At 53.3% G+C, this 20,519-nt stretch overlaps 1 protein-coding gene across 5 annotated transcripts in view; it reads right to left on the bottom strand.

Annotated features, from left to right (window-relative positions):
• Positions 1 to 872: 872 nt before the first annotated feature.
• ARHGAP23 (Rho GTPase activating protein 23) overlaps positions 873 to 20,519 on the bottom strand; it is a 72,354-nt gene continuing 52,707 nt past the window's right edge. For all 5 annotated transcript variants that reach the window (XM_057715048.1, XM_057715047.1, XM_057715046.1 and 2 more), the window contains 7 exons: positions 17,522 to 17,595; positions 17,163 to 17,252; positions 16,364 to 16,489; positions 9,950 to 9,991; positions 9,292 to 9,388; positions 7,207 to 7,238; positions 873 to 2,920 (listed from right to left, as the gene is read on the bottom strand). In XM_057715048.1, the coding sequence (XP_057571031.1) occupies positions 1,895 to 2,920; positions 7,207 to 7,238; positions 9,292 to 9,388; positions 9,950 to 9,991; positions 16,364 to 16,489; positions 17,163 to 17,252; positions 17,522 to 17,595 (1,487 nt within the window). In that variant the 3' untranslated portion in view covers positions 873 to 1,894. The remainder of the gene's footprint in view (positions 2,921 to 7,206; positions 7,239 to 9,291; positions 9,389 to 9,949; positions 9,992 to 16,363; positions 16,490 to 17,162; positions 17,253 to 17,521; positions 17,596 to 20,519) is intronic.

Below are 20,519 nucleotides of genomic sequence, written 5' to 3'. Positions count from 1 at the left end.
GGCTCCTCTCTGCTGGGCAGCACCTTTGGACCATTCTTAAGGTCCAGACAGACCTGTGCACCTTCCTGGTCTCTACAGGAAAAGAGAGAACAGATGCATGAAAATCTCCTGCAGCAATGAGGGTCAGCGCCCTTCTATCTTGTTTCTATGCCCAAGTCATTGCTCAGGCCAGTCTCCCAGGACACCTACAAGCCACTAGGAAGCAGAGGCTTGTCTCCATCTGCCACCACCTGGTCCAGCCCCACTGCCCTCCTTCCATGGGCCAGGTACCTCACTCTTCCCCCATCCCAGCCCCACTCTGGCCCTCTCCTACCTCCCAAACAAGTGAGACAGCTGACTCATGCCTCGAGGAAGGCCATTTATTTCCAAGATATAGACTATACTTTTCAGACAGGACTTTTCAGAAGCAGGAAATCTTAGTTGTCGCCTAGAGAGGTGTGTCAAGGACACAGTGAAAGGAGACATGCGGACGTGGGGCAGAGGCTTATCCAACACTGTTACAACACTTTTTTAAATGAGCAAAACATCTTTAAAAATCCTTATAAATTCTTTATAATATGTTACACATTTAGAGACAATATTTACAATAAAGGATGAGGGAGGGAGGAGCGAGAAATCTACTTTACAGCAAATCTGTGCATAAAACAAGAGGACTGACAGACGTGGCAGTGGATTCACAGCCCCCCCTGGGCTCCCTGGAAGGAGTGAGGGCATGTGCGGGGAGGCGTGTGATCTGAGGTCTATTTACAACACGTGGGGAGAAGGGGGACTGGGTCCCGCCCTTCCTGAAGGAGCAACCCAGCTCAGATCCCATCAATCAGCGTGTGTACTTGTGCGTGTGTGTGTGTGTGCGCGCGCGCGCGCGTGTGTGTGAGAGAGAGAGACAGACAGGCATCAGGGATGTTTTCTATGCCTGCTCGTAATAGGAAGGTGGGGGCCTGTGTGCCTGAGCTATGAAATGAGCAGGCACAGCTGGAAGAACAAAAAGAGAGGCAAGAGGTCTAGCAGGGGTGACCCTGGACCCTCCCCAAACCATCTGGGGAAATCAGGCAGCTCCCCACGGTCAAAGCGCTTGGGGAGCGTGATTTAGCGATTGGAAAACGGTGTGTGTGTTGGGGGGGGAGCAGGAATAACCCTGGTGAGAGTCTCGGTCCCGCCTCTGTGGAGGGGCCCCAACCTCCTTCTCTAGCTCTGACAAGCCGCAGAGGGGCAGGAGTCCTTGTGTGCACCGAAGGCAGGGAGCCCCGGTGGAGGCGGGGGATGGAGGGGGCAGGAGTAGCAACAGTCGCTACTGGAAACACTTTCGGACAGTGACTACACACACACGCTCACACACCACCCCCCTCCCCCCATGGACACCACCACCCTACACCTCCTCTCCCCAGACACACAGACACAACCGCCCTCCCTTAGCTGGCAGTTAGGAGCTGACTGGGGGAGGGGGGCAGAGGAAAGGAGTGAAGAGCCAGCATCACCCAGTGTCTTTTCTTAAGTCTGAGACTTGTGAGTTCCCTATGCACACTCCATGGCCGATACGGGTCCCTAAGTGCAGACACAAAGGCCCAGAAGGGCACACTCTGTCATATCTCCAGGGGACAGAGACCCCCAGCAACCCTGCACAGAGCCCCAGCAGCCTAACCCCTCTACGTCTCCTCAGCCCTAGATGCCCCCTCCCTCCCACTCCCACTCTGTGTCCAGCCCCGGCGTCTCCTCTGCCCACCCCCTGCCAGTTCCAGCGCACACCCCAGAGACACAGCCTCAGCGCCTCCCACTTGCACCGGGATGCTCTCAGGGGCAACCAGAGAGGGGGTGCAAGCAGAGGCGATTCCTGGGAAACCAAGGGGCTCCAGGTGGGTCGAAGGGGCGCGCGGGGCTGGGGGGGGGGGGGGTGCGGTCACAGACACTGATGGAGGCGGGAGGAGCCCGAGCGGCGCGGGGTCTGGCTCTGCAGGGCCCCCGGGTCCCCGGGCGCGGGCGGCAGCGAGGCGGCGGTCGACGGGGCCCGCGCCTTGGTGGACTCCAGGCTGCTGAGGCCGGAGTCCTTGTTGTCACTGTGCGGCCGCGGACTCGCGGGCTCCGGGGGGCCGCCCCCGCCCAGCTCCTTCCACTCGTTGAAGTTGAGGTCGGTGAGCGGGCTCTGCACCACCACCGTGTGCCGGCGCCAGCTGCTCCGGCGCCGCCGCGTCTCGGGCGACAGCGGCCGCCGCAGCCGCACGGGCAGCATGTCGTCGGCGGTGCCGCGGAGGCGCAGCCGCAGCGCCTCGAGGCGCGAGGGCCGCGAGCCCAGCGCCGCCGCCGCCGCCGCGGCCACCGGGGGGCGCAGCGACTCCTGGCTGCTGGACGAGGCGGAGCCCGGCAGCCCGGCGGCCGCGGCCGCGCCCTCGCCGTCCGCTCGGCTCCGGGCCAGGCGGCGCCGCGCCAGGGTGTCGCCGGGCATCAGGTGGTGCGAGCTGAACGAGGGCCGGCGCGCCGGGCGCCCCCCGGGCCCCGCGCCGCCTTCCGTGTCCGTCTCCACGTGGCTCAGCTCGCTGCGCTCGTCGTCCGCCTCGTCCCCCGCGCCCGCCCGCCGGCCCCCGGCGCCCGAGCACACGCTGCGGTCCATGGTGGACAGGGTGGAGTAGCCCGAGACGATGGAGCGCGTGTCCGCGGCCGGCCGCTCCTCCGGCGCCGCCGGGGGGCTGAGGCGCCCGGGGGTACCAGGGGCGGCGGCGCCCGGCCGCTGCCCCTCCGGCCGGTCCTGGGCCCCCGGCGCCGGCGCCCCGGCCTCGGGCTTGTGCGCCTCCTGCTCCGAGTCGTCGTCCGTGCTGCTGCCCAGCCCCCGCGCCTCCCGCCGCTTCTTCCTCTTGCGGTTGACCGCCGAGATGAAGGAGATCGCCAGCATCTCCCGGGAGCACGGCTCCTTCTTGGGGGCCCACGAGCCCTGTGCGGGAGACAGGTCAGTGTGCCGGAGGCGCCCGGAGAGCCTCGGCGCCCTCCAAGCTCCCACCCCTACACCCCCCTCCCCCACACCACAGCACCCAATCTCGACAGGTCCAAGCCCAGCACCCCCACCGGCACCACCCGCTGTTCCTCCTGGACGGCTGTCCCAACTGGAGTGTCACTATCCACTCTAGAGACTACCCTTCCGCGGCCCCCTCAATCCAGAAGCCTCCCCGGCACCTCCTCCACTCTTAATCCAGACTCTCAGCTCTTTCCTGCCAGCTGGGGGCTGGTTTCTCACCTCGCCCCAACTTTCATTCCATTCTGCACATCCAATGCTGCATAAATCCTTTTAGACATGGCTCTCCTAATAATAGGCTCTCAACAGCAAATGACACTTGACAGTTTGAACCCGTTTCACATATACTATCCTGGGTTATAATACCAGAGCCTGCAGGGACCCTTCTCTAACCACAGCTCCCCCCTCCCTCCCTCTCCACTCACTCTCACCTGGGAAACCTGCCTTTTCACTTACTCAGTAGGTATAGGCCTCTCCAAGGCAACCCGCCCAAGTTCACTTCTCTTCCCACAGCACTTCATGCATTTTGGCTTTCCCACCAGCACCCCACCCTGACAATCCTCAACCCCAGATGGATCCAACCACCAGCTCTGCTGCCAAAAGTGGCTTAAAAATCCTGCACAATCCGATGGTTTGGATTGAAGTCGCTCCCAAATTGTGATTTGCAGCTCCACAGTGGTCAACTTTCTGCCACTCTTCTCACTGCTAAGCCCCGGGGGTGTTTTTTGGCCCTGACCTTCTGCGATCCCCCAGCAGAGCCCAAGCTGCCCATCACTGCCTCCTCCAATCTGGTTTCTAATCCTCCCTCTCTGGCCTCTCCTCTCTCTTGGGAGGCGCTTCTTCCTCTTATTCCTTAAGAAGCTGCGTTCCCAAGGGCTCTGTTCTCAGCCCCCCTCTCTCCTCTCTCCCCGGGGACATCCTCCTCTGGAGGGCTCCCTGTGCAACATCAAACTCTATCTCTCCGGCTCCAGAACTCTTCTTCCAACTGCGAATCTGTCTCCTCCAGGGTGTCTGCCAGCACCTGAAACTCACCTATCTGGAACTGCATTCTGCTCCCTACCCCTGCCCCAAACCACCTCCATTCATGACCCACCTCAGGGTGCTTCTCTGCCTCCTCCCTCTCCCCTCCTCCCTCTAGATTCTCCTGAAATGACTCCCAAAGTAGCGTCATCCTCATCATCCTCTGTTCAGACCTTCATTCTGCCTTTTCTGGGCCTTTCTGCCCTCTCCTAATAGGACTCCCTGCTTCCACCCTTATGTTATCCCAGCCCCTCCTCCTCAGGAGCAGTTAGTCCTTCTAAGGCAAGGCAGGAATCTGATCACCTCCAGACTCTGCAGGACCCCACCCCAACAGGATAAAGCACAGACATAGGGCCCTTCACAACCCGACCCGCCTAGTGCCCCCCCTGTGCTAACGCCAACCCCAACACAGCCTTCACTCTGGCGATGCTGACCTACAGACCCTCCCCTCAATAGGACTTGCACTTTAGCAGTGGCAGCCCTCAGTCCCACCCCGCCCCCACCCTATTTATGGAATGAGCTCTTAGTCCCCCTACTAGGCCCAGCGCAAACGCAGCATTCTCTTGTACAGCAGCCTCCCCCACAGCTCACCCTTTGGCTGATCTGGGAAATCTCTTCTCTATTCTCATAGGCCTTTGAAAATACACTATACCCCAGCTCTTCTCGTATCAGAATAGCTTTGTTTCCATATTATCTATATCAAACCCTGAGTTCTTTGAGAGCAAGGTCAGTGGCTTATTTGTGTTTATATCCATGACTCCTAGTACAGTGCCCGTCACATAACAGGCACTCGAGAAATGGTAAGTGAATGGGGTCCCCTCAACATAAAAGGCCCTGTAGAAACAGATGCTGGGGCTGGTCCCCAGCTGAGCTGAAATGACCTGCCCTTCCATCTCTTCTCGCAGGCCACCTCCTATTTCAGCCACAGTGTAGCAGGCTCTTCGGAGATACTGCAGGCTCACTTCCAGACTACAGCAATAAGGCAAATACCTCAGTAAAGGGTGTCACATGAATTTTTTGGTTTCCCAGAGCATATAAAAGTTATGTTTACACTGTAGTCTATTAAGCGTGCACTAGCATTATGTCTAAAAAAAAGTACATCCCTTAATTTTAAAATACTTTATTACTAAAAAATACTAACCATTATTTGAGCCTTCAGGGAGTCATAATCTTTTTGCAGTAGTAACAGCAAAGATCACTGATCACAGATCACAAATATAATCATCATGAAAAAGTTTGAAATATTACAAGAATTATCCAAATTGTGACACAGAGACACAAAGTGAGCAAATGCTGTTGGAGAAATGATGCCAAGAAGCTTGCTCAACATAGGGTGGCCACAAACCTTCAATTTGTTTTTTTAAAAAAATGCAATATCTGTGAAGCACAACAAAGGAGAGTGCAAGAAAACAAGGTGTCCTCTAGTGGTGGAGACACGGAGCTGCCTCTCATGGCAGCCGCACTCGCTCATATCAGTTAGTTTTGATAAAGCCAGAGCCTGTCAGGGATTCAGGATTCACAGGTGTGCAGCTCCTGGGCCACGGCTGCCCACAGAGCATGACTCCAGAAGGTACCACCTGCAGGTGTGTGACATGCAGGCCTGCTACGACCAGTGTGAGGCACCTGGTGGCCAGTGCTGTTTTCTGCCTGTGCTCTCTGAGACTTGAGAGGCTGCTGGGATCATCCGATCAAATTATCCTCTCATCCTGGCTAGTTATAGCACCAATAAGGTCAGAATGGCCACTTCCAGGGAATGCAGAGGTCAGCAGGTTCACATAAAGGTCAAGGGGTCAGTCCAGGAGAGGCTACAGGAAACCAGGGTTCTGGCATGAGCAAGGGGTGGAGGTGACACTATAATGAACTTGCTCCCCACCACAGCAGTCCTTGGATGGAGTGAGCTCCCCGTCACCAGAGGTGTGCAAGCAGAGGCTCTATGGAGAGGTTACAGGGGACCTCTGCACCAGACTAAAGCAGCCTTCTTTCTTTCTGTCCAGTGCTTTCATCTGACACATAATGAGCTAATGAGCACCTGCTTGGTGTCAGGCATGCCAATCTCACTGGGCCTCGGCCAGTGCTTAGGGATCCAGAGAGACAGGAGCCCAGTTTGACCAGCCAACATTTAGTTGACTTCACCCACCACTATGGACAGAACTGCTCCCCCACCAAATTCATATGTTGAAGCCCTAACCCCCAATGTGATAGTATTTGAGGGCTTTGGGAGGTAAGTAGGTTTAGATGAGGTCAAGAGGGTGGGGCCCTTCTGGTGATATTAGTGCCCTTATGAGAATAGACACCAGAGAGCTTGCTTTCTCTCACACGTGCATGCTCACTTTCTGTTTGCCACATGAGGACACAGTGAGAAGGCAGCCGGCTACAAGCCAGGAAGAGAGCTCTCACCAGAAACTGACCATGCTAGCACCTTGATCTTGGACTTCCAGCCCCCAGAACTGTGAGAAAATAAATTTCTGTTGTTAAGCCACCCAGTCTACAGTGTATTGCTAAGGCAGCCTGAGCTGATTAAGACACACCCCTGGCCTTCAACCTCTAATCTAACAGTTGGGCAGGGCCGGCCTGGGGCAGGCATCCTGGCCCTACTGGTTCTGTCTCCTGGGGCAGGCTCTGGAGCAGGCGACCAGCTGCCTGTGAGACCTGGTTCAAAGAACCAGCTTGGGTTTCATTGTTTTCAATGTCATAGATTTCTGTTCTTATCGTTACTATTTCCTTCCTTCTGTTTGCTGTGGGCTCTGCAAAGACCTTAAAAAATAATTATGACATCAGACATGCTTTTTGTTAACCCCACTTATGGGGATAACTATTATCCCCATAAATAGTATGAGCAAGCTGAGGGTCAGAAAGAGTTCAAGTAACTTGCCCAGGGTCCCAAAGCTACTAAGCGTGGAGCCAGGGCTCAGGCCCAGGACTGGCTGTGCTTCTAACCAGAACAACACCACCTCCAGGCCACCTAACTCCCCAGCCAGATCCTCTACTACACCAGTTACCTCCCCAAGCACTGCCAAGGTAAGCGACTTCTCAGCTTACCCTGGACACTCAGTATTCCCACCTTCCTTCCCAGTGACTGTCAACCTTCTTCAAGGCTCCAATCACAACTCTCCCAATTCCCTTGACCAAAAAGCAAAGTGGGCTGGCTTGTAGAGGGTTATAACTTTCAGAATTGCCGTGGCACTTACCTTGGACTTGGCTGAACTACAGGTGGTGGAATCTGTTGGTAAGAAACGAAAGAAAAATGAAAGTTGGATTGGGCGAGAGAAGGCTGAGTCTTGTAAACACAATTCCCTCTCCTCAAAGGCTTCAGAAACCAGGGAGTTCAGAAACCTGAGCTCTCCCCAGGTCCTGGGAGTGTGATGGGCCTCTGATGTCATTTCCTGTGGGATAAGGATGGAGCGGAGAAGGATGTCAATAACCACTTCCTTTTGAGGCAGAAAGTGACATCAGGCTGCCAGCCACTGGACCCTCATTTGCTCAGGGAGGGCAAGGGAGACTTTTCTTTGGCCTAGTTCCTCTCCCCTCCCATCCTATCCCTGTTACTCTGAAGCGCTGGAGAGAAAATGCCAAATATCAGATGCAGTTCACAGAAACCACAACAATGAAACACAGCAAATCACAGATGCTCTGGAGAAATGGAGACCACACAGTGCATAGAGAGGTGGGCGTCCTACATCCACCCTCACCCTCCCCACTTCCGGGACATGAGAGGGCAAAGGGACCATGTGAATGACGGAGTACAGGGCAGACAGGAAGTGGGTGCGGCAGGAGGTAGAGAGGGCTGGTGATCACAGCCTGGAAAGGTTTGACCTCCAGACCTGAGGTCAGTCTGCCCTCACGGAGCAAGGCCGCTGTTCATAACCAGTGATGAAGGGATGCAGGCCCCCCCTCCCCTAATATCATTGGGGTGGAGGAGGAACCAGAAACGAGTGCTGGCGGTGCTGTCTCCAGGAACGGGGAGGGAGCAGGCCGCCCCAAGGATCCCCCCGGGGTCTGATGGGGCAGCAGGCAGGGGCAGTTAATCCACACTCTCTGGCAAGCAAGTTAGATGCCTCCTCCCCAGCCCTCCCCTGCACACAGTGAGAAGAGCAGATGGGCTGACCACACAGCGACACACACAGGGCAGGAGGGTGGCAGCAGGTGATTAGAAGAGACGGGGGGCTCCTCTCTGCCATCCCCACCCCCACGTCCTCTGGCCCCCCTCCCCAGCCTACTTCTTACAACCAAGGGTGCTGTGGTAGGCCTTTGTCAGAGACAGAAGCAGTCAAAATACTAAGGGCGGGTCACCCATAGGTGGTAGGAGTTAGTGGCTGGAGCCAAGAAAGGCCTGGCCGTTCCTTTGTCCCTGGGCTCCTCTGCTAGGATAGGGCCAGAAGCCTGGAAGCAGGACTTCAGAGCTGAATGACCAGGGGCTCTGATTTCGGAAGCAGGAAGAGCCAGCCCTCGGAGGCGGCTGAGGCAGGAGCTATAGATATAAAGTCTTCTGGGGGTAGCATCGCTGGTGTCTGGAGACGCTGGGTCCGGCTACCAGCAAGCCTCCCCCAGCCAGATAACCAGAAGTGGCCGAGCTTGGCAGAGAGAGAAAGCCACAGAGTGTGGGCAGCTGCGAGAGGGCGGCCATGCAGTGCCCAGACTTCCTGGCGAGGGGGACCGGACGTGGCTCCAACCAGTGCCTCCTTCCTCCTGAGACGGGGCTTTCGGATGGGAGGCGGTTACGTTGTTAACCGCTGTGGGTGACTGGTATGTGAGGGTGAGGTCCTCACAGCCCCGGAGCGCCCTGCCTGCCCCTCACGCCTGCCCGGCCTTCTTATAATCACCCGCCACTGTTAGTGACCAAGGCCGCGATGCCACACTGTACCCGTTAAATCTCCAACAGGTCCGCTGGAGGAGGGAGGGGGAGAAGAGAAGGGGCGGGATCCAGGGCATGGGGGGGAGAGCACAGGGAGCAGAGGGAGGAGGGGTAGAGGGTGCAAGGAGAAAAGGAAGAAAAATTAAAAAGAGGAACGTGCCCGGGACGCAGCCCATGAGAAATAAAAGGTTCAGGAAAGAAACCGGTGAAAACAAAGCTCCTCCCCTCCCCAGGGGCGGGGGCGGCTGAGCAGCCGAGGAGGGGCTCTCGGGGGGGCCCTCCCCGGAGAGGCAGGAGGCCGAGCCACAGCCCTTCCGGGGGGGGCAGGAGCAGGGAAGCTGGGCGCCTGGCCAGGCATCTCGGACCCTCGGGAATGCAGATCCCACCCCCTCTCCACCCCTTCCCAGGCCCCTGCTCTCACCTGAACCTGGCTCTCCCGGGGGCACTGTCCTGCCGATGTTGGGCAGGAGGTACTCAATGTTTGGCACCGACTGAGGCTCCTTGTCGTCCACGGGGGTCTGCAAACAGGAGGAGGGTCAGCCAGCACAGCCCCAGGTGTGCAGTGGGGAGCCCTGAAGACAGGGCACGTGTCTCCGCCATCAGACTGGGGCTCACCAGCACAGGGCCTCCCGCGTCAGTCAGGCGCTCTTGAGGGCAGGTCCTGCACGTCCCCCGTTAGACTGTTTCATGCCTTTCCTAACACCCTAGTTGAATCCTAAAGGCCCGAGCGGCTCCCTCCACTGAGGGCAGGAGCTGTGACTCCCCCATCAGACTGGACCTTCTTAAGCCCGTCATCCTCCTCGTAAGGTTGGAGGGCCTGGTCTGCCTTTGCCACTGGAGTTAGCTTCCTCAGGGCAAGGCCTCTATGTCCCCTTCAGACTGGGAGCTCAGGAAGGTGAGGGATGTGTCTCCCGTCAGACTGGAGGCTCCTGAGGAGAGGGCCGATGTGTCCTCCATCAGACTGCGATGTCCGAAAGGCAGGGACCATCCCCTGCCTGCGTCTTCCACCCACCCCGCCCACCTGGGACGAGGGCCCACCATCGACCAGACCCCGCCTCACGGCCCTCCGCGGCACTCACTCTCTCCCCCTTGTCCTCGCGGTCGCTGAAGAACCAGTCTGACTGCAGAGGAGACAAAAGGAAGTGATGGAATCAGCGTGGGAGAGCACAGAGGAGGACCCACTCAGGCGCCCGAGGGAAAAGCCGGCACCCCAGTGTGGAAGGGAAACGCAGCCTGGAGTGGGAGAGAGCCCGAGTACGCATGGATGACTCGCTCAGGGAGAGCTTTTCTTTGCCGGTTTTTCACTAGACACATCACCGCGCACACCCTACAGCAAACCTGAAGCGGGGGGCAGCAGCGCCATCTAGTGCCAGCCGGGTCCACTACAGGGACAAGGCTGTAGCTGCATATACCCTACACCAAGCCTGGGCTCCACACTGACAACAGGAGTGGAACCCCACCCTGCACCCGCCCCAGAAAAGGCAAGTGCCTAGAGGGAGGTGTTAGGAAGTTCCCCCAGGGGAGGTAGGCAAAGGTTTTCTCATAAATGCCAAACAGAATAGAAAATAAAGTAAAAATCCCACTCAAATATATTTTGGGAAATTTGAGAATCTTGAAGATACAACCCTAAAAGTTTTCTGAAAAACAAAAACAGATTGCTTACAGGTGAACACATATCAGCTTTAACTAGAACTTTCAGCAGCAAAAGACACAAGAAGACAAGGAAGTAATATTTTTGATGTGTTTCTGAACTACTAATGCAGGGATTTTTTTTTTTTTTTTGTAAACATAATAACTAATGCCACTTAGTTTTTTTGTTTGTTTTCATGTATTTATTTTATTGGCTGTGTTGGGTGCTTTTTTGCTGTACGCGGGCTCTCTTTTTAGTTGCGGTGAGTAGGGGCTACTCTACGTTGTGGTGCGTGGGCTCCTCATTGCCGTGGCTTCTCTTGTTGCGGTGCACGGGCTCTAGGGAGCATGGGCTTCAGTAGTTGCAGCACATGGGCTCAATAGTTGTGGCTCACAGGCTTAGTTGCTCTGTGGCATGTGGGATCTTCCTGGAGCAGGGCTTGAACCCGTGTCCCCTGCATTAGCAGGAGGATTCTCAACCACTGCACCACCTAGGAAGCCCTAATGCAGGGATTTTGAACATAGAATTTTATACCTTGCTAAACTCTCATTTAAATTTGAGTGTGACATAAAGCAATTCTAAGACATCAGAAAGTTTGCTACACGAAGACTCTCTTAACTGACTACATAAGCAAGTAAAGAAATGAATTCAGGGCAGAACAAGAAGTTCTAAGAAGTAAGGATGGATAATAGCATAGAGAAGTAAATTGTTATCAAACTAAGCAATGATGCACACACACATATATAAACACACACAAAGTATACCCATGACAATCTGGAATTCAAATTCAGAGGGAGAAACCAGTGACAGGTGAAAGCAGTACACTAAGGTACTTGGCTTTTAGATGTGGTGGGAGGAAGACGTGGATACTAATATGCTTTAGAAATTAATAGTAAAAATTAAACATAACTACAGGCTTTTGCAATTATATCATTCAACGTAAGTATGGGTTTTATAAATTGTGTAAGTTTTATATCAGGAAAATAAAATCAACCCATCCAAAGCAAGGTAGGAAAGACCAAAAACAGGAAATAAAATGAAAATGTGGTAAACAGAAAATGACATTTAAGATGGCAGAAATGTCCTAACAGTACCGAAATTACAAAAAAAGTAAATGAGCTAAGCTCACTAATTGAAAGTTAAAACTCACAGAATGTTATATGTATTTAAGGATATCCTTATATTTAAAATTAGCATATAAAGGTGCATTGAAAATACACACATTAACCTATTAGAGTAGTAATTACTGAAGGGTGGGCAGAGTGGGCTTTGGAATGAAGCAAGGAAACAAGGAGACTTGCAAGGTTGATTATGACCTTGGGCCATGAACCTCAGTTATTATTCATCATAATCAGGCATATGATTAACTCAAACAAGACAGAAGAGAAACAAGGAAGAGACAGAAAAGAAAAGAGTGAGAGAGGATGAGGGAGAAATGCAAGATCTGGAGTCAGTCACTTCGGGCTCAAGTTCACCTCAGGTAAATTACCTAAGTCTATTTACTTATCTTTAAAAAGGGCATAATATATGATTATCTACTTCTGAAACTGTGGTGAGGACTAAAATAAAATACTGTATGGCTATTATCTAAAAGATAGGAAATAACAAGTGTTGGCAAGGATGTGGAGAAAAGGGAATCCTTGCACACTGTTGGTGGGAATGTAAATTCGTGCAGCCACCATGGAAAATAGTATGGAGGGTCCTCAAAAAATTAAAAACAGAACTACCATACGATCCAGCAATTCTACTTCTGGGTATTTATCTGAAGGAAACAACAACACTAACTTGAAAACATACCTGTGCCCCCATGTTCACTGCAGCATTAATCACCATAGCTAAGACATGGAAGCAACTTGTGTCCATCGATGGATGAGTAGATAAAGAAAATGTGTATATACTCTGTGTGTGTGTGTGTGTGTGTACACATACACATGCAGAATATTATTCAACAATAAAAAAAGGAAATCTTGCCATTTGCAACAACATAGATGAAACTCGAGCGCATTATGCTAAAGTGAAACAAGACAGACAGAGAAAGACAAATACTGTATGATCACACTTATATGTGGAATTTAAAAAAAACCCAAATAATCCAAGTCCATAGATACAGACAATAGACTAGCGGTTGCCAGGGGTGAGGGGGTGGAGGGTGGTCGAAATGAGTGGAGGGAGTCAAAAGGTACTAACTTGCAGTTATAAAATGAGGAAGTCATGGAGATGTAATGTACATCATGGAGACTATAGCTAATAATGCTGTATTGTATATTTGAAAGCTGCTAAGAGAATAGAACTTGAAAGTTTTCATCACAAGAAAAAATATTTGTAACTGTGTATGGTGATAGATGTTAACTAGACTTCTTGTGCTGATCACTTCACAATCTATACAAATATTGAATCATTATGTTATACACCTGAAACTAATATAATGTATGTCAATTACATCTCAATTTATAAAAACAAAAAAGATATACCGTATGTAAACATTTAGTACAATACATTAGTGTATAATAAATGTTAGCTATTATTATTAAAAGGCGCAGTCCCCGGAGACAGGGTGACCAGAGGAAGCCCTAAGAAGCCAGCCTCTAACTCAGGTTTGAGGAAACCTAAAAGTGCTCTGGGAACCCGGAAGTCTACAGCTTCCTGGTGGCCCAAGCTTCTCTGGAAGAATCCATCCTAGCTCATGCACCCTACTTTTGCACATGCTGTTCCCTCTACCTGGGAATTCCTTGTGTCTTTCAAAAAACTCCCTGACTATGGTCCCAGCTCTACATCCAGGGCTGGGTTGGGTCCTTCCATGGGGCTTCCCTGGACACAGCCCAGAGCATGAAGAAGTGATGCCTTCTGAGCAGGGCCTGAGTTCCATTCACCTCTGTGCTCCCAGCACCTGCCGTTGCATCTGGCAGAGAATAATGATGACGATGGGGGGGGGGGGTGAAGATGATGATAGCTAACCTTTTTTTGATTGGGGGGGGGGATGCTGCACCGTGCAGTTTGTGGGATCTTAGTTCCCCAACCAGGGATCAAGCCTGGGCCCCTGGCAGTGAGAGTGTGGAGTCCTAACCACGGGACCATCAGGGAACCTCAGTAGCTAACTCTTACTTAACACTACCTGCCAGGCAGTGCATTTTAAGGCAGTGCGTTTTAACTGCCTTACAGATGACAGCTCATGCAACCCTCACAATAGCATTGGGAGGTGAGCACTAATTATTATCTCCACTTTTCAGGTGAGGAAACGAAGCACGAAAAGAGTAAGTACTTGCCCAAGGCCACACAGCGTATAAGTAGCAGAGCCAGGGTTCAACCTCAGGCAGGCTGGCTCCAGAGGCAGTGCCCGGAACCTCTACATCAGTGCTTCTGAACTGGGGTGACCTTGTCCCCCGAGGGGGCATTTGGCAATGTCCAGAGACATTTTCAATTGTCACAAGTGGAGGGATGCGCCTGGTATCTGGCCAAGAGATGCTGCTAAACATGCTATAAGCCACAGGACAGCCCCCAGCAAAGAAGAATGATCTGGCCCCAAAGGTCACTAGTGCTGGATTGAGAAATCCCAGTGTACGCACAAGAGGAGTCACCGTGTTGCTGAGTGAATAAATGAACAAATGCCTTGGCAGGGGCTTTGTTTGGGTCCCAGCTGACTTAGTAAACATGAGTAGGAGCTGGCTGCTAACTTGCTGCTGGGCAGCTGGAAGCCGGGTTTGTTCATCTCCACTCTGCCATTATCTTGCTGTGTGACCCCGGGCAAGTCACCACTCCTCTCCATGCCTCAGTGTCCACCCTCTGTACAAGGCAAGGTCGGGTCTGCTGTCTAAAGGCCCCTTCCAGGTCTGCTATCCAAGAGTTCCACGGAAAACAGAAGCCCCAGGCAGGGAGGCCAGGTGATGGTCGCAGCTGAAACTCCCAGCAGGAGGTCATGTCCCCCACGAACTCCAACCGTCCACTGACTGGCCAGGGACTCAGGCCACAGGTCCCACCCTGCCTGGGCTCGTGACTACCCAGATCCCTGGCTACAGAGCCTCTTGGGTGGGCGGGCTCAATGGGCTCAATGTGAATGAGGAGGCAGCTCATTCCCTCGACAATCATGCAGGGCTGATTATGTTCTGATGCCAAGGGGGCAGAGAATGGAGGGCTGCACACTCAGTTCCTAGGAATGAACTCCTCAGCGGGAAAGCCCAGGCTGGCATAACCTCAACAGCAATGCATTCATCCATTCAACAAACACTGAGTGTTCGCCATATGCCAGGCACTAGGCTTGGGGCTGGGATTACACCTAGGAAGGAGACCGGTGCTCCACCTCCCCCAACTCTGCTCAGAGAAGGGGCCGCTGTCGGCTAGGGACCCCCCCTGGGGCCCTTGGGGAGGGTCAGTGGACATACTTTGGGCCTCCCTTCTCCCTGAAGGCTGCTGCTCCTGACACTCCAGCTGACCACAGGGCTTGGGCTCCCTGGGACTTCACTAGGAGCCAGGGGGCCAGTCTCCCTCTTGTCCCCACTGCCCTCTCCGCAAAGCATATGCTCATGGGGACCCCAAGGGCTCCCTGTTGGTTTGGGGAGCTGAACTTTTCCAAGAGAGATAAGCTTCCCCAGACCAAGGCCCCATCAGGATCCCTGACATTGCCCAGCAGCCCTGGCCTCCCCAACAGCTCTGGAGTGGGCCTCCGGGCTGGTGGTCCCACTGTTAGAGTGAGAACAGACCTTGACGTACCCTCCTACGGCTCAGAGCCCTGACACGCAGTGAAGGAAGGAAACAAGTAGACAAGGCCAGCCAGCATGACCAAAGTCTACCCATGGCCTCACTTGCCTAACTCTGACCAGTCTCCCTCTCTCCAAAGCCCCAGGTGTCAGACCTCCCAGTCGGTTGGGAGTAAAGCACAGGCTTTGGTCAGACAACCTGGCTTAAAATCCTGGGGCTGCTACTTACAAGCTGTGTGACCTTGGGCAAATCACTTTGTCTCTCTGAACCCCCCAGTTTCCTCATCTGTAAAATGGGAGTAACATGACCCAGTTTCCCTCTCCTAAACTGTCTATGGGGTGAGGGGGCTGAGGTTTCCCTTCCACTGACCAGCTGCCAATCTTATTTCTCCTGGCAGGAGGGTTCTGGTTCCATTCTTTGTGGACTAGATCACAGGCCACACCAAGATTTGGAAACGGAAAAATCTATGATATATAAAAACACCCCTGAGCACGCCAGAAGGGGGTGGTGCTGCCCTGGGTTTGGCTCTGGAAAACCAAGGTCTCCTGCGCCCTCTGCTGGCCACTCTGGGTTCTCAGCCCATGGTGGCTAATAATGAGAATCCTTAGAAACACCCGGCTCTTGGGGCCTCCAAGCAGCGGAGAGAAGGAAGGTGACCAGCCCGAGACACACAGAGCACGCAGCCAGGATCCTGTCCCAGCCCATCATGCCCCCTGCCCCACCCGCCGCCTCCTACCCTGGGCACCACCATTTTCTCCCTGAAGTCTCACTGGGCCTGCAGGGAGAGCTCCGTCCCTACCTCTGCACCAGTCGGCCCGTTTCTGCCAGGACACCTCTCCTGGGGGCCACCTTCTGAAGGCACCCCTTCTTTCACCCCTTCTGCCCTCCAACCTGGCAGCACCTTTCCCTGACCTTCCCCCTCCCTCTGACCCTCACACGCATGTTGGAAGCTCAGGGGTCTCCTGATTCTCCTACTGGGGATGCAACATCCCAGAAAGACAGGGATTCAGGACCCATTCCCGTCTGGCCTTAAAAGGCAGCCTACTGCTTCTGAAGGGCACCCACCACCCCAGCAGCATCTTCTTCAGCTGCTTCACCCTTCTCTGAGCACATCCACCCAGGCGAGCGGGAGCCAGGCGCCTGGGGCACGTGGGCCAGGGCGGCTGCTTACGTGCTGGATCAGCGTCTCCACAATCTTGTAGCGGTCAGGCATGTGGGTCACCATGTCTGCCATGTTGTCCTCGGACGTCCTCACTAGCGTTGGCCCGAAGACCAGGGCCAGGTTCCGGGGCTCCATCTGGGCAGGGGAGGGAAGCAGGTCAGTGTCAACCCCGCCCCCCGTGAGCCCTGACCTCCAGCCCCCCAGGCCTCCCTCACTCCGGGCCCTCAGGCCGCCAGCCTGACCGCCTCCCGAGCTGGCCCTGGCTCAGGGGCTGGATGCCTCCTTGCGGGGCACGGAGAGGCTGGTAAGCAGAGGACAGGCCGGATTTCAGCCCCACTCAGCCCAGGCCCGGCACCTGTGGGCAGTTCCCCACCTGCACAGCCACACCGTGCTAGCAGTGGGAGAAGCCAGTGTCAGAACCCACTGGAAGTTCCAGGGGTATTTTAGGACTGGGAGAAATCCTATACCTCCCCTCAGCCCCGCCACCTGCAGAATCAGAAGATATAAGGGGGTCGCTTAGGAAAAGCTACACGAGGGATCCGCGCTAGATCAGCGGATAGATTTCCATCAGACACGGGGAGACAGGCTCTCTGTCTCTGCAAGACCCTCAGGAGCTCAGGAGACGGCTCTCCAGGGAGAAGCACTGGCCAGTATGCGGTGGGGGGGAGTGTAGGGACAGAATGACCCTCAAGAAGGAGGGCGTGGCCAGAGGGGCCTGAGATGATCTGACCTGGAGGAGTTTGGAATGTGCTGAGGCGACCCCGGCAGGCTTCCCTCCCCCACACTCCACATCAGAGCCCCCACCCACCTTGTTCTTCTCTGAGTGGTCGGCAATGGTCTTCAGGTGGCTCACGAGGAATTTGAGTGTTTCGTAGTAGTGTCCCGGGAGATCCCGGATCTGGGCGAGAGAAAGAAGGGGAGTGGGACCAGGCTGTGATGGCCTCTGCCTCCCGAACACACCCCAAAGGGGCTCTGCCACCATATCTCAGGGGGTCTGGAATCGACCCTCTAACTGCCCCCCTCGTGTAGATGGAGGAACGGAGGCCCCGAGGGGAGAAGGGCTCGCCAAGGTCACAGAGGGAACTGGTGGCACCGGGCGCGTGCCCCTGGGGCAGTGGTGCCGCCCCGTCCAGTCTGCCCTTTGCCCAGCAGCGCCCCTCTCCGTACCAGCTTCCGCAGCGCCTTCATCCGCTCCCTCGAGTCTTCAATGCGACTGGCCTCGATGAAGTCGTTGTATTTGCCTAGAACACAGTGAGGACTCTTTAGAGAGGTGGGCTTCTGGACTCAGGAGGCCCTGCTGGGAGGTCCGCATTTTGTGCCGAGGCTGTTCCAGTTTGGGGGGACCCCGTGGCCTTGTGGTCACGTGACCAAACCCACCACAGCGGACCTCAGGCGCACACCTGATCTGCAGTCGGCCAGGTTGTGTGTGTTTGGGAAGGAAAAAGACCTCAGCTGCCTGTTGATCCTGGAAAAGTGGTCCCTGCCCCAGCCTCCAGGACAAGGACACCACAGGTTGGAAGAGAAAAGAGAAGGTTACCTAGAGAGAGGGAGGGGCCTTTCAGCCTTCAAATACCCCTCCCCATCTGTGTCAGGGTTCCCGTAACTCCCTTCAGAAGAAGTCCATGGGGAACTTTAAAAAATGGGATGTGGTGAGTTTCTCCTAAAATTCATCTGGATGAGGGAATGCTCAAAGATAGCCATGAATATTCTTTAAAGGAAGGATGATGAGGGAGGATTTGCCCTGTTAGATACTGAAACATACTATGAGATACATGGCTAAGGCAGCATGGAACTGACAGGGAAGGGCGATGAAGGATCAGGATAGAAAGAGAGGAAACAGGCCATGTGGATCTTTACTGTGTGATAAAGGCAGCATTCAAGTCAGTGGGGAAGGATGGAGGCGTCGAGAATGTCCCTGGGGCTGTTAGTTATCTTGTGTGCGAAAATAAATCCATTTCTAGCTCACATAATACACAAACAAATTTAATTGCATTACAGAGCCAAAAGCAAACGTTATTAAAATATTGAGGAAAAGTAAGAAAATATTTTTATAATCATAAAGTATTCCTCAGCATGAGAGACAGAATCCATTAAAGGTTATCAGCTTGGGCTTCCTAGGTGGCGCAGTGGTTAAGAATCTACCTGCTAACGTAGGGGACACGGGTTTGATCCCTGCTCCAGGAAGATCCCACATGCTGCAGAGCAACTGAGCACGTGTGCCACAACTATTGAGCCTGACCTTTGGAGCCCGTGAGCCACAACTATTGAGCCCATGTGCTGCAACTACTGAAGCCCATGTGCTTAGAGCCCCTGCTCCGCAACAAGAGAAGCCATGGCAATGCGGAGCCCACACACCACAATGAAGAGTAGCCCCCATTTACCACGACTAAAGAAAGCCCGCACACAGCAAAAAAAGACCCAACACAGCCAATAAAATTAATTAATTAATTAATTAAAACAACAAGGTTATCAGCTTGACTACACATAAAATAATTGTTTTACTGAAAAGTTAAAAGGCAAATGGCAGACCAAGAGCAAATATTTGCAAAAACTAATAAAGGGTTAATATCCATAATATACAAAGAACCTGTATCCTACAAAGCAATAGGAAAAAAAGACCAAGAACCCAGTAGCAAAATGGGCGCATGGTCTGAACGAGCCGTTACAAAGGAAATAGCAAAGGCCAATAAACTAATGAAAAGATAATCTCTTAGCAATAACAGAAATGAAAACGTTAACGATAGTGAGATGCCATTTCCCCTCTCCGATTAGTAAAAGTTTAAAATATGAATAACATCCAGTGCTGACAGGGATGTGGGGAAGCAAAATCTCTCACGCTGCCAGTGGGAGTGTGAACTAGGTCCACCTCCCCGGAGAACAGCTTGACTTCAGCTTTCAAAAATGTTTTCCAAGGGACTTCCTAGGTGGCGCAGTGGGTAAGAATCCGCCTGCCAATGCAGGGAACACAGGTTTGATCCCTGCCCCAGGAAGATACCATATGCCGCGGAGCAACTAAGCCCATGCACCACAACTATTGAGCCTGCGCTCTAGAGCCCGTGAGCCACAACTACTGAGCCCATGTGCCGCAACTACTGAAGCCCACGCGCCTAGAGCCCGTGCTCCGCAACAAGAGAGGCCACTGCAATGAGAAGCCCACTCACCACAAGGAAGTGCAGCCCCCGCTCGCCGCAACTAGAGAAAGCCCGTGTGCAGCAACCAAGACCCAACACAGCCAATAAAATAAATAAATAAAATTAATTTTAAAAAAACCTTTAAAAATATATATATATATTTTCCAGGACTTTGACCAAGCAATTCCATGTCTAGCGATCTACCTCCGGGACCCTGGTCCAGGTATGCAGGGACATAGTCAAGGAAAGTCACTGTAACATGTGTTGAAGTAGCAAAAATGTAAAGACAACCTAAATATCCAGAAGTAGGGGAGTGATTAGACAAACTACAGTCTATCCAGGCTATGAAATACCATGTGGTTGATTTAACAGAAGAACAAGGTAGAGCTCTTTGTACTGACGGGAATGAATCTCAAAATTCCCAGCCTCCTTCTGTTAAGAGCTCAAGCGGTGGCATGCTGCAGCCGCTCGCCCACAAGCGCTCCTGACAACCAGCTGTGTTGGTCTCTCATGTTGGTGACAGCAAATCGGGAGTTTGAAATAAGCCACGGTGGGAATATTTATACCATGGAAACTGGAAAATGCTACACATCACTGCTCTTTTCCCTCGAGAGCCAGACGTGAAACGTTTACCCGCATGTCACTGAACCCGCCCAACTCCAAGCCCTATGTGTGCGTGTGCGTCTTCGTCACACGTGTTAGAGGGTCCGGAAGGAAACACAACGCACGGCTGATAAGCAGCTCAGCAAATGCCCAGGACTGGGCTCTGGAGCCAGACACCTCGGGCTGGATCCCAGCTCTGACACTTGCAACCTCTGTGGCCTTGGGCAAGTCACTTAGCCTCTGTGCCGCAGTTTCCTCATTTACAGAGGGGAAATAATAGTACCTACCTCATGGAGCTGTAGGGAGTAGTGCTTGGCACATAGTAGATACTCAGAAAGTGTTAGGATACTCTCTGCAGACAGGGAATGGGAGGATGACAAAGACCTCTGTGTTTCCTTTATTCGTATCTGTACTACCTGAGTTTTTTACAA

Source organism: Hippopotamus amphibius, chromosome 17 (genome assembly GCF_030028045.1).
Source record: "Hippopotamus amphibius kiboko isolate mHipAmp2 chromosome 17, mHipAmp2.hap2, whole genome shotgun sequence".
NCBI lineage: Eukaryota > Metazoa > Chordata > Mammalia > Artiodactyla > Hippopotamidae > Hippopotamus > Hippopotamus amphibius.
This window is presented reverse-complemented; position numbering and strand designations above follow the sequence as displayed.